Source organism: Henningerozyma blattae, chromosome 8, assembly GCF_000315915.1.
Source record: "Henningerozyma blattae CBS 6284 chromosome 8, complete genome".
Lineage (NCBI taxonomy): Eukaryota > Fungi > Ascomycota > Saccharomycetes > Saccharomycetales > Saccharomycetaceae > Henningerozyma > Henningerozyma blattae.
This window is the reverse complement of record NC_020192.1, coordinates 597,954-609,985: the sequence shown is the minus strand read 5'-3', so window position 1 is coordinate 609,985 and position 12,032 is coordinate 597,954. Positions and strand designations below refer to the sequence as shown.

The window sequence follows — 12,032 nt, the reverse complement described above, 5'->3', positions numbered from 1 at the left end:
TTTTCAGAATCTTAAAAATAAAGCTTATTAGAAAAGTTATTAACTAATAATTAAAAGGCTAACCATTACTAGTTATTATTAATATATGTATATTTGTCAATATTATGGGGGATAAATATAGATCTATGAATCAGGATATTGATTTATTAATTCAAGCAATACAAGATAAAGTAAATGTAGATTCTGCAAAATCTATGTCTACATTTGAAGAGAAGAGTAGTAAAAAAGTTCAAATGCTAAAAGACTTAACAAATAAGTACAATTTATTGAACCAAGCAAAACTCAATAATATTAGTGAAATAAAAACTATTCAATTAAAACAATTGGATGAAATTGAAAATAAGTTAACATATTTGGAAAAATTATGCGATGAATTTGATGAATTTCAAAATGAATTAGCAATTAAGAAATCCACAAAAAGTAGCTCAGCATGACTATAATATCATATTGATTGTGTTATATACTGAAAACCTATATTAAAATAAATTTTTACATATTTCCAAGTGTGTGGTTTATAATTGTCTACGTTATCATATTATATGTACAGGTTATATAAACGGTATAGTAGGTATGACGTTTCGTTCTAATGTGTATTATCTGTTAAATTATTTTCCTATACAGAATTTAGAAAAAACAGTATCTAGCACTTCCTCTATACCAACGGACTCGCCAGTGATCTTATTAATACCGTTAATAACTTCGCTAATAACTTCACAAATAATGACAGCATCGCCTTCCTCATCACTTGAATTATTAGATAAGATTAATCTTAATTGATTAATAGCATCATCTAAATTTTTTATTATATCTTCTCGAAGTATATTCTGAACACGGTACGACATTCGAATTGGATCCTTTGAATCAATATTAACTATTGTTTTCAGTTGTCTTGTTAATTCAGTATACAATTCCTCTATATTATAATCAGTTTTACAAGATATTAGTATAATTGGGAAAGTCTTTGTAATTCCCACTGTATTAAATATTGAAATGATTTGATTTTTTATTATATGTAATTTATTAGTATCAATCAAGTCAAATTTATTTACCACCACAATAAATGGTATATTATTGTCTTTGATTATTTTCAAGACCTCAGTATCTATGCAGATATTAGGTTGTGAACCATCGACAACTAATAAAGAAATATCAGTCCCCATTAATTTTGATATGCTCTTCTTGATACCAATCTTTTCAATTTCATCCAATACTTTTCCACTACGTAAATTTTTATTGATACCAGCTGAATCAGTTAAAATTAATTTCCAGCCATTAAATTCAATAATTTTTTCGATTAAATCTCTGGTAGTGCCAGGTATATTACTTACTATGGCAACATCATCTTTGACTAATTTATTAATCAAAGATGATTTACCGACATTGGTAGAACCAATTAAAAGTATTTTAATTCCATCCAGTAAAAAATTTGATCTCAAAACCCTTTCATTGAAATTTTTGATATTTTTTGCTAATTCTTCAAAATTTGTCAGTATTTTACGTAATATATTATTAATATCATTGATTTCCATATCTTCATTAAAATCAATAACTGCTGTTAATTCAGAATAATTATCAATTAGAACATTTCTCCAATCTTTAAAATTACTAATATTCTTGTTTCTTGTTTGCGAATCCAAATTTTGAATTATATTCTGTCTCTCTTTTTCTGTTTCTGAATCAATCAAGTCTTTAATACTTTCTAATTCAATCAAATTCTTTTTACCATTTAAAAAAGATCTCCTTGAAAATTCTCCAGGCTCTGCATATTTAATTTGAATATTATTATTTTTCACCTTATCTGTATCATAATTTTTCAGATTATCTATTGAGTTTAGAACACTTTTGATTATTGTTTTACCTCCATGTAAATGTAATTCTAATACATCTTCACCAGTAAATGAATTAGGATGAGGAAAAAATATTACTATTGAATTATCCAATAAATTTTTTCTATATTTGTCAAATGTTGAATACAAATTTTGAAGTATTGCTTTTCTGGGAATTAATTCGCTTGATTTCTTTCTTGTCAATCGACTAAATATATACTTCGACTGTGAGCCTGATATTCGGATCAATGCGGTTGCAGATTTAATATTTATTCCAGTAGAAACAGCATATATGGTTGGTAAATGATATGTTACCGGCAATGATTTCAAAGGTTTAACGTGACTCAAATGATCAAATATTTGGGAGGTTTTAGTCCCATTTTCTAAAAAGAGTCTTTTTGTTGGACAAAACATTAGAAGCTTGTTATTGATTTATGACATGATAATCCAATAGGGGTATTATATGGCTGCGATATCTTTCGTTATTTTTTCATTAAAAATTAGATCTTTCCTTATTATTTTTGTACATTATATTAGGGCGGCGTCTTTCGAGTGACAGAAAGAAAAACTGAAAATATTTAAAAAAACTAAAATCTTAAAAATATAATGTGAACACTATTATCTAGCGATATCTCGTCCCTCAGAGCATTTGTTATTTTACTAAATTAAAGCTGATAATAGGGTAATACACTTTTCTATATTGGATATTGTAATAGCAAATACGTAAAAGAGAAACGTAAAAAGATTAAATATGTTACTCAAACCTAATAATAGTAGCTATTATAGTAAAAAAAGTAATTTTTATTTATATATTTGTATATGATTATGCTGGAATATGATTATATCATTTTCTATTAAGTGGTAAAATACTTTTATCACGTGACTTATTGTTTAAAATGTGTTTTTCTTTTTATATCGAAAAACACTATTTAAGAAATATATTCATTTTAATTATATTATTTAAAATTAAAATAAATAAAATACACTAATTTCTTTCAAAAATGTAAAATAAATGAATGAGGAAAAAAAAAGATGAGTGACATAACAGTCTAAAAAGGAATAAAAGATTTCTAAAATTATGATAGAATTTCTCTAACAATATTATATATATATATATTTAATATTTGTATCACGTGATTTCAAACTGTTGACTAAAATGGACGAGTCAGGAATCGAACCAGAGACCTCTTCCTTGCAAGGGAAGCGCGCTACCAACTACGCCACACGCCCTAATTTAATTGTTAACTGTCGTAAACCAACTTAGGAGTACAATACACTTAAATAGTAACTACCAAACTTAACTTAACAATCTTATTAACTTAACACCAGTTAATACTTCGAACTTACGAATATAATTGTTGTTCTTTTTAAACTAAATAACTATGTGAAAGAACTATAAATTTATGTCTTAAGTCTGGAAAAGCTGGCCTTTAAATACTTTTCAAAGGTCAACGCCAGCTTCCCCATTTTACTTTAATTGGACTGTTTGTAAACTTACTTACAAGGGTAGGAGTGCACAGTTTAAGTAATGCTGGCTAACTAGTAGAGATTATGCATCGAACCGATATTCACAGGTATGCAACTAGCAGTTGCTCAGTGTTATGTATAATTTCTAGTTAGCAACTTGTAGATGAGTATAAAGTCAATCTCGTCTACAACAAACATTTTTGTAAAACCGTTTAGATGCCGTCACCTTTCACGTAATATTTACAAGAAATTAGTACAAGAGAAGCCTCGAGAGAGGACAGATCAGCTGACCACAGCTGAGAAACAACTATTCAGCAGGCGTGGAACATCAACTGTAACCACTGAATATTCACCTACTTCTAGTTCATCTTGGACACCTATTAGTAAGAATGACACCCAGGTTTCAATGAATGTACCGTATCTTGTAACTATGCACCCAGAAATGTCCAGCTCTAAAGAAGTATATAAGGAGCATGTATAGAACAATATACTATTATATACTATATAGAGAAGGATCAAACAGGGGAGATACAATAATCTTGTGTAATACAACCTGTAACTACTGATCTCAGTACCATCCGAACTCTGAAACACCATCGTTGTCCTTTTAATCTCGTATTACAACAAACATAGTACCAAGAATTAACTTCTTGGATCCAATGTCAGTAATCCAATTACAAAACACAAGCACCTATGCCCACTACTGGGACTCAAGAGAGTTAGACATTGTTATACAGTGTTTAAGATGTAAAGACGATTACTTTATTTAGAAATATATTCATTTTAGTTATAGTATTTACTATATATGTGTAAATAAAGTAATCGTCTTTATATCTTAAACACTGTATAACAATGTCTAACTCTCTTGAATCCCAGTAGCCTCATGGGCATCGCTTTATATACAAGCGAGTTTACGCGTCGCAACATGTTGACACGAACGTCTCTTATTTAGTTAGGGCTTGTAAGCTTCTAACCCTTGACACAGTGTACTGATAGTATCACTATGTCATAAAACTCCGAGAACTCATCCTTGTTAGCTCAGTTGGTAGAGCGTTCGGCTTTTAAGAAATTTCTTAAGCAAGGATACCGAAATGTCAGGGGTTCGAGCCCCCTATGAGGAGTTCTCTTTTACTAAAATTTTTACGATCACGTGATAATTATTTTTTGCTCTTCCTTCAATAGCTAATTATTACACTCTCTGTGTTCGTATTATGCTCATTCTACAAGTTTTTGTCTTTAGGTTTATATATTTCTTAGAGTTCAATTCGTCTCATCTCATGTCATCAATGAGCAGAAAGTTGGAAGAGCGTGGCATTAAAAATAACTGCGCCACGTATTAAATATGAAAGTTATTAAGACTATATGACACATCTGTTATAAATATTTTGTTTCCCACAAATAAATGAAGTAAATCTAACTTGAACTACCAGACAATAACCAATATAATCTAGTAGTTTAAAAAAAAAAAAAATATGATATTTAGTAATAATAACTGATTTAAATAAATACAATAATTCTCTGCTAATATATAAAGTGTATTATTTCTTTCGGCGCTCAGCTTTTGCATCCTGTTAACAATTTCTTTTCTTATTGGTTATCTCGTCTTTTAAGTTTCTTAACTTAAAAGTTTTTTTTTCTTTTTATTTAACATTTTTGTTATTCTCCTGCTTATCAAATATAATTGTAATACAAATATTTTCACTAGGGGAAAGAGCTAACTATATGACATTGTCTTAATCTATATAACTCACATATTTTTTTGTGGTTAGGGTGATAATATCAAAAATTAAGCCATGATATGTGTTCATTTTTAATATGAGGTAGGGAATTTTCTAGGCTTCAGATATTAATATAAAGTAGACTGTTTAATATTTATTTAGAGAATTTATCTTCACATGATTCTCTTTACATATAAGACTCACAACTCCTTAACGAATTTTTATATATATTCTTTTTTATAACTGAAAGATAACTCTTTTCGAGCTGAATTGGAATCATCCCTATCAGATAATCTCTGTTAGTAATATGATATCTAAATATTTCTCTAATATCATACTGTGAGAATTATCTAAAACGTTATCTGATTGGTTTCTCCTAATTCTAGCTTGTAACATTTTTATTGCTATTTCTTTTTGCTATTTACAATTGCAACCTCGCTTGTAAATTGCGCTAAAATAGTTTAGATTATACAAAACTAATACTTGGCGGTAAGTACTATAGTTTTACACCCTATTTAAAACTGTAATTTAAAACTAATATATCCAAATAAGCTTGTTTGTTTTTCTTTTGAATGCTTAAGGAACTTTGGTAAAGATAAGGTTAATATCCCGTAATACAAAGATTGATTTAATTAAATATTTTCTTGAAAAAGATTTCGAAATACTGTCATTCAAAAAAGAAGAAGGTATTTATTTATATTTGTTATGGAAAAAATCAATGGTATTACCTTCTTATGCATACTTCCAAAAAAAGAGAGGAACGGTATGATAGTTTGGGTATGGAGTAATAATACCTTGCAAAACATTCGTTTAAAATGGTTACAATTCAAGCTAAAAAATATTTTTTAGTATTATTGCAAAAGTGTCAAAATTATTTTACTTCAATATAGGATTTAAGACCACTAGTATTCTCGAACATTAATGAATATATTCATAAACATTCATTTTTTAAGATGATCCCTGAAATAGAAGGAAATCCTTGCTTAGTCATTATTTGACTTTAATCTATATCTGTTTAAAAATTCCCTTTTTTAATATTTATTTTTCGATTACTAGAAAATATTGGGTATAAGGCTGGTAATTTAATTCTATATAAATTCTAGAAACAAAAAAGGTAAATATTCTATTTTAATAGAAACTTAAAGTCAAAATATATGCTAAATTACTATTATTTTCTTCAAATTTCGTGAGCATATAATATAAATAGCTTTTCAATTGATTGTTTTTTTTTATTTTTATATTCCATCCTAATATAATTATTATGCTAATTAAATGATCAAATTAAAATCAAGTATAGTAACAAGATGATGCTTTCAAAAGTAAACTTTTTAACCGGGTTATTAACCCTTTTGGCTGTTTCAAGCTTTACCAGCGCTGGACCGATCAATGATCATATGGAAGAAGTAGCTGTACCTACAGCTACTGAAGCCCAAGTAACTATTGCTAAACATAGACTTCAACGTGAAAAATGCATTACCGTCGTGGAACCAACTGTAGGTGGAAATATTGTAATGCCTACCATAAAATGGGAGGCACCAAAATTTTTAGAACCAAAAATTGGTATTAATCCACCAAAATTCCCAAAAATTCAAATATAGACTGGCGAAACCTAGTAAAAAATATTATGTTATTAGATTTCTAGAGTCGAAAAAGAATATATTCCACTATCGCGGAGCTCTAAAATTGATTATATAAAAAATTTTTCCATGAATATTGATAATAAATGATTTACTGTTTTACATTGTCGAGTAAAGACTCGGTTTTATGGTTCCTTAAATAAAGAAATAAAGTGAATATATATTTTTTATATATTAAAAAGGTTTATGTAATTAAATAGTCTAATATTTGTCACGTTTTATCACTCTATTTTTAACTATTTCTATACTACATTTTATAAAAAAAAAACGAGTTAAACCTTGATAGTAGTATCATCTTCCCAAATGTTTGCTAAGCTCGGTTGTTAATATATTTGTTTGTGATATTTAAAAGGTATTAATTAAATGGCTTGCAAAAATGTGATTCTAGAATATCCCTATTTTTCACTGGTTATATTAAAAACGCGAAGTTAAATAGCTGGTACAGTTTCATTGAATAGAAGCTACTAGTACATATCCTTCAAACGATACCTCTTATAGTTTTGTTAACTAAGTATGTGTATCATAGCATCCTAATTTGATAGAAACCCTAGTCTTGAGTTTTGGATTACCGCTATTGTCATTGCCTATATAGTTATCATTCATAATTCTCACAAACTTGATAGGTATTCTTGTTAAAGGATGTACTTTATCATGATAAATATACAACTTACAGAGAACAAGAATAATTACTGTTTATATTTTTGTTACAATATTGGGTATCAATCTTGAATATTACAAAATTGATAGTAATATAATCCACCCTTGATAAAATTTTTACCATAATATTGATAATAAAGAAAGCAATTTATATTGCAAATAGCTAAACCAAAAATAAATCAAACTAATCTTTCTCATTGGTAGAGGCTATCAATAGATGTACGTGAAAATCTGCAGTGTCAGCTATTGAACATTATTTTATGTCACTAATTAAAATTCTTAATATATAAAAAAAGTTTAGGAAAAATTAACTGAAAAAGTTAAGGTGATTCTAAAAGATATTAATACTTAAATATTAATTTAAAACATCACAATTTTTCTACACTTGCATATTTTTTTGTATTTCCTTATTGCCTGGATAGCAGTTAATTATTAATGACACAAATACAGAAAAATTAAATGAAAACTATTTGCTCATTTTTTATATTAGTAATAATTACTACTCTTATTTTTTTCAGTTTTTTTTTCAATAATATTGAACGGAAGACTTTTTAAAGGATCATATGCGTCTTAAATAGCACAAAAAAAGTATTCATACTCTAAAAAATGAACATAGTTTTTAATTTCTCAATAATGAAGTTTTGCATAGATAAATAGCCTGGCTCTTGCAAAGTATTCCATAAATTGTTATACAAGTATATCTACTACCTCAATATTATACATTTTTAATAATATGACACCTTAGACTTCGTATTTTTATTCGGTATTTTATGAAGGGTATCTTTTCCGATAAATTTGGTGTATTTTTTAATACAAAAAGTACTAAGAACGTATATTACCCCAGTAGTGAATATGGGTACATAATCATATTTCATTTTAAGAGAGACAAACTCTATTTAATATTGTAGACTAAAACAGTATAGTGTGATGTCAAATAATGATAATTTCGAATATATTTTACAAATTACTAAATCGTTAACTAGTGAGTGTCGAGGGTCAAGACAAGAGACTGATCGGATAGAAACACTTATAAAAAAATTACCTAAAAATGAAATAAAAGGAAAAGATAACAATGATCAAAACAATAACAACACTAATTCTAAAGAGTCTTGTAATGAAGATGAAACCGCTATTCAAACAGATGATGAAAGTGATAACAAAAAAGATGAGATGATACAAGAAGATGAGATAGATCGATTAATCAAGGAAAATTACCGATTGATTTATAAAGTTGAGAATATTGAGTATATTAATAAAAAGATTTGGAAATTGATCAGTCATATAAATGATAATTTAGTACTTATAAAGAATTTTATTATTGATGAAAATTTACAACGATCCATTAAAATAGATAATTTTATATTCTCCAGCATTGATTATCCTATAAAAGAATTAAACGAAAATATGATACGATTAGAGAATGATAATTTGATTACCCAAGATAAAATTGATATAGTTGTCAACAAATTGCAAGAATGTATGTCACATATTAAAATAGATAAAGTAAATGATACTGAAGAATATATTAATATCCAAAACGATTTAGAAACCTTACGAAATAACTACGATATCAATATTTCTTGGTCAAGTTAGATAACAATTGCTTTTTATAATATTATAGATTACTACATATCGGATATGTTTAGATTACGGTATTAAATATATTAAGTAGGGTATTTGATTTGGTCTATAGAAGAATTAAAAAGATATTAGAGAAAAAAATAGTAAACAAGAATTAATATTTTTTAGAAACAAACATAAATGTCAAAAATCATATTAAGAATGTTTTGGACCCTTATTATAGACAGGTAATTCTGAATACAAATGGTTGTGTTGTTGACCGTATTTCATGTCTTTTAAACTCCCCAAGACTTTTCTTTTTTTACCAATTTCTCTTTGAGTGATACCAGAAATATCTCTTGTACCTCTGTTCAAATGTAAGAAAAAATACATCCCAAACAATGCAACTACTACTGCAGTAGGAATAGCCATTAATACATAATACCATTTTTCACCAGTCATCCCTGCATCCCTCATAGCAATGGCATCTCTGTCTTGCTTAACAACCCTAGCGCCAAGACGCATTCTAATCATAACCCCATTGTCCATTGGATCGAAATCTTCATCTGCAATGTGAGAAGGCTGAACAGAAACCATAATCAATCTTTCATAACGACCTTGTAACCAATCTTCTTTTAATTCCATTGGCATTACACCATCCACATTATCAACCCATTTCGACATGAAAAAAGTTGCAGTTGGGATTGAACCATCTCTCTTTCTATAACGAACATCCTTTGGAGATTCTTTAACATAAGAAAGATGAATACGAGCCTGTGGAGACACTATATCAGTCGATTCATCTATTAAAGAGTGGGTATACCAAGTAATGAAATAAGTTTTACCAATTTCCCATTCAACATTTTCACGTGGTGTGCAGAATGGGTCACTAATTATTTCTCTTGCCAAACCCTTATGAAAGAATCTGTCCGGCGTACATCTAATAATAGGATTTAAACTGACATACGTAGGATCTTCCTCTATCCAAACTTCCTCTTCAAATACATCATTAGGATCCATGTTTTTAGCTTTTAATTCATCATAACCAAGTGTTTTTATAGATAAAGTTTGGAAATAGGTCTTATAATCAGGTAGTCCTTTTTTAATTCTACCATTTTTCAATTCAGGTCTAATAATTTTTGGTTCACCTTCCTTGTTTAAAGACACCCAAGGAGCCAATGATTCCGATGATTGTGGGGGTTTTGCACTAAAGGTGACACCACCAATAACTGTTGGTGTAACTAGTTCTACTTCCGTAGAGTAGATAGTCCTATACCAGGGCCGTGCTTCTTCAGAAGTGGTAATCTTCTCATGGGGCTGTTGAGCTAAACGAATTGCGTCTGCATTACTCAACAGAAGCAATAAGGCTGTGGTATATGATGCGAATTTAGGAAAGCTTATCATTTTTTGATTTAAAAAAAGAGAAGATATGATGATGATGATTTAAATTTTGATTTAAATTTCGTGTTTGATACGTTGTTTTTTTCAAATATAGTATAATCCAACACAAATAATAACAGTGGAGTAGTAATAATACAAATACAATTAGTTTGCTTGTTTACAATGCAATAAAATACAAAATTGTTACTTATATTTTGAAAATTTTTAACTACAATAAACTCAGCTCATAAATATATTTATATTTCAATTCGTGTATTTTAAATATCAAGGTGACTTTATATTTTCATCTAAACAAATACAAAAAACAAACACAACACGGATTAACACGAAGAAGGAGTGGACACAGTTAGGATCCGATAAATTGATCCTGGTGGCTAGGTTCCATTTTCAGTTTGAAACTTTCAACTCGATTGAGTATTACACTGTGAAAAAGTATATTCAGGCAACCCCTTATTTACCGGAGAAAGACTCAACGAAAACGTAAAAAAAAGAGTCGAAAGAGAAAGTCGCGTAGGAAATAAAAAGACAGTGACATGGGGGGGGGGGGGTTTAAGGAAATGTGGGAACAGGGCACATGAGGGTTTGCCAGGACTTTTCAGGGCTAGGTAATGTAGGTGATGTAAATGTTAAATCTATGAGGATTATTATAAGTACGGTACTCTGCGATATAATGACATTGCAACATTCCCCAATTCCGTGAAATGAGGTTCTCTAATGGTAATAGTAGATTTTGTTGAAGAGAATGTTTGAATATATTTATCTAGAGTACAGTAGTCTTGGTAGTGATATTGTTGAATGATTTGTGAAGTATCATTGTGATCTGGTAATTGTACTAAGATATATAAATGAGCTAAGTAGTATAGGTCGACGGGAATAGATTCTCCAGGAACAATCTTGCGCATGGCTTGATATTCATTTAATATGTCTTTTAATATATGTGTCATCTGTAATTGATTACTACTCTCCCTCAATTGATGTTTAGACTTTTTTCGTTTATCTTGATTCATTTTAAAAGTCTTGCTTTGTATTAGACCTGGTGGTAGATCACCATCATCTGAATCATCTGCATCACAGTTTGTATCTTCACGGATCTTTAAAAGAGCAAAAGTATCTTCGCAACATACACGAGTTTCTACTTTATATTTACGTGGTGTATTATACCACATTGGCCAATACAATAGTTGGGTAAATATAATACGAGTATATTCCTTATAGTTTTGATGGTTTAAATATAAGAAATATTTAACTATTAAATCCATTTTGTTATTTAGGTACTGAACTAATAAAAGTTCATTCATAGAAAGCGTATTGTCATTATCTTTAGTTTTTAGCATTAAGTATTCAATTATATTACCATATCCAACCAAGTCTATATTCTCGATATCATCTTTCAATAGAGGTAGTGTTCTTGTGAAAGAAAGATCGGTATTATTGGCAAAGACAATTTCTATATCATTTCGTTCTGTTAGGGTTTGCAAATACCAATATATAGCTATGCTATCCACGCTAATCAATTCAGGACGATTACCATGACCCCATAAATATATAGTAATCATAGTTAAAGCTTTTAATGATTCTTTTTATGCCAGTGTTTTGAAGGATTTTCATCATTTCTGAATTTTTTTTTCTTTTCTATATTTTGATTTATTACCGCTCTCCGGTTAGTTATGTTCTTACTCAGTGTCCCATGAAAAGTGAGTATGGAGTGTTGAAAAAAAAATTTTAATAATGCAAATGGTTAAGTATATAAGTAGAGATATTTATTC

General features: G+C 28.8%; 5 protein-coding genes and 2 non-coding genes across 7 annotated transcripts; 3 read left to right on the top strand and 4 right to left on the bottom strand.

Moving 5' to 3' along the window:
- Nucleotides 1-104: 104 nt before the first annotated feature.
- BLI1 (Bli1p) lies at nt 105-434 on the top strand (the record flags this gene model as incomplete). Its single annotated transcript, XM_004182012.1, has 1 exon — nt 105-434. One exon carries the CDS (start codon nt 105-107, stop codon nt 432-434), a length of 330 nt encoding a protein of 109 aa, XP_004182060.1.
- A 171-nt stretch (nt 435-605) lies between these two features.
- MSS1 (Mss1p) lies at nt 606-2,240 on the bottom strand (the record flags this gene model as incomplete). Its single annotated transcript, XM_004182011.1, has 1 exon — nt 606-2,240. One exon carries the CDS (start codon nt 2,238-2,240, stop codon nt 606-608), a length of 1,635 nt encoding a protein of 544 aa, XP_004182059.1.
- Nucleotides 2,241-2,983: 743 nt separating this feature from the next.
- TBLA0Htrna21A lies at nt 2,984-3,056 on the bottom strand. The gene has a single exon. It is a non-coding gene; the product is annotated as a tRNA-Ala (tRNA).
- A 1,264-nt stretch (nt 3,057-4,320) lies between these two features.
- On the top strand, nt 4,321-4,414 carry TBLA0Htrna19K. Its single transcript is given in 2 exon segments — nt 4,321-4,358; nt 4,378-4,414. It is a non-coding gene; the product is annotated as a tRNA-Lys (tRNA).
- A 3,818-nt stretch (nt 4,415-8,232) lies between these two features.
- On the top strand, nt 8,233-8,898 carry FAR3 (Far3p; the record flags this gene model as incomplete). Its single annotated transcript, XM_004182010.1, has 1 exon — nt 8,233-8,898. The coding sequence occupies one exon, from the start codon at nt 8,233-8,235 to the stop codon at nt 8,896-8,898; it is 666 nt and encodes a 221-aa protein (XP_004182058.1).
- A 183-nt stretch (nt 8,899-9,081) lies between these two features.
- TBLA0H02540 (DUF4448 domain-containing protein) lies at nt 9,082-10,269 on the bottom strand (the record flags this gene model as incomplete). Its single annotated transcript, XM_004182009.1, has 1 exon — nt 9,082-10,269. The coding sequence occupies one exon, from the start codon at nt 10,267-10,269 to the stop codon at nt 9,082-9,084; it is 1,188 nt and encodes a 395-aa protein (XP_004182057.1).
- Nucleotides 10,270-10,910: 641 nt separating this feature from the next.
- Nucleotides 10,911-11,822, bottom strand: SAM37 (SAM complex subunit SAM37; the record flags this gene model as incomplete). The annotated part of the gene is made up of 1 exon (XM_004182008.1): nt 10,911-11,822. One exon carries the CDS (start codon nt 11,820-11,822, stop codon nt 10,911-10,913), a length of 912 nt encoding a protein of 303 aa, XP_004182056.1.
- Nucleotides 11,823-12,032: the final 210 nt, after the last annotated feature.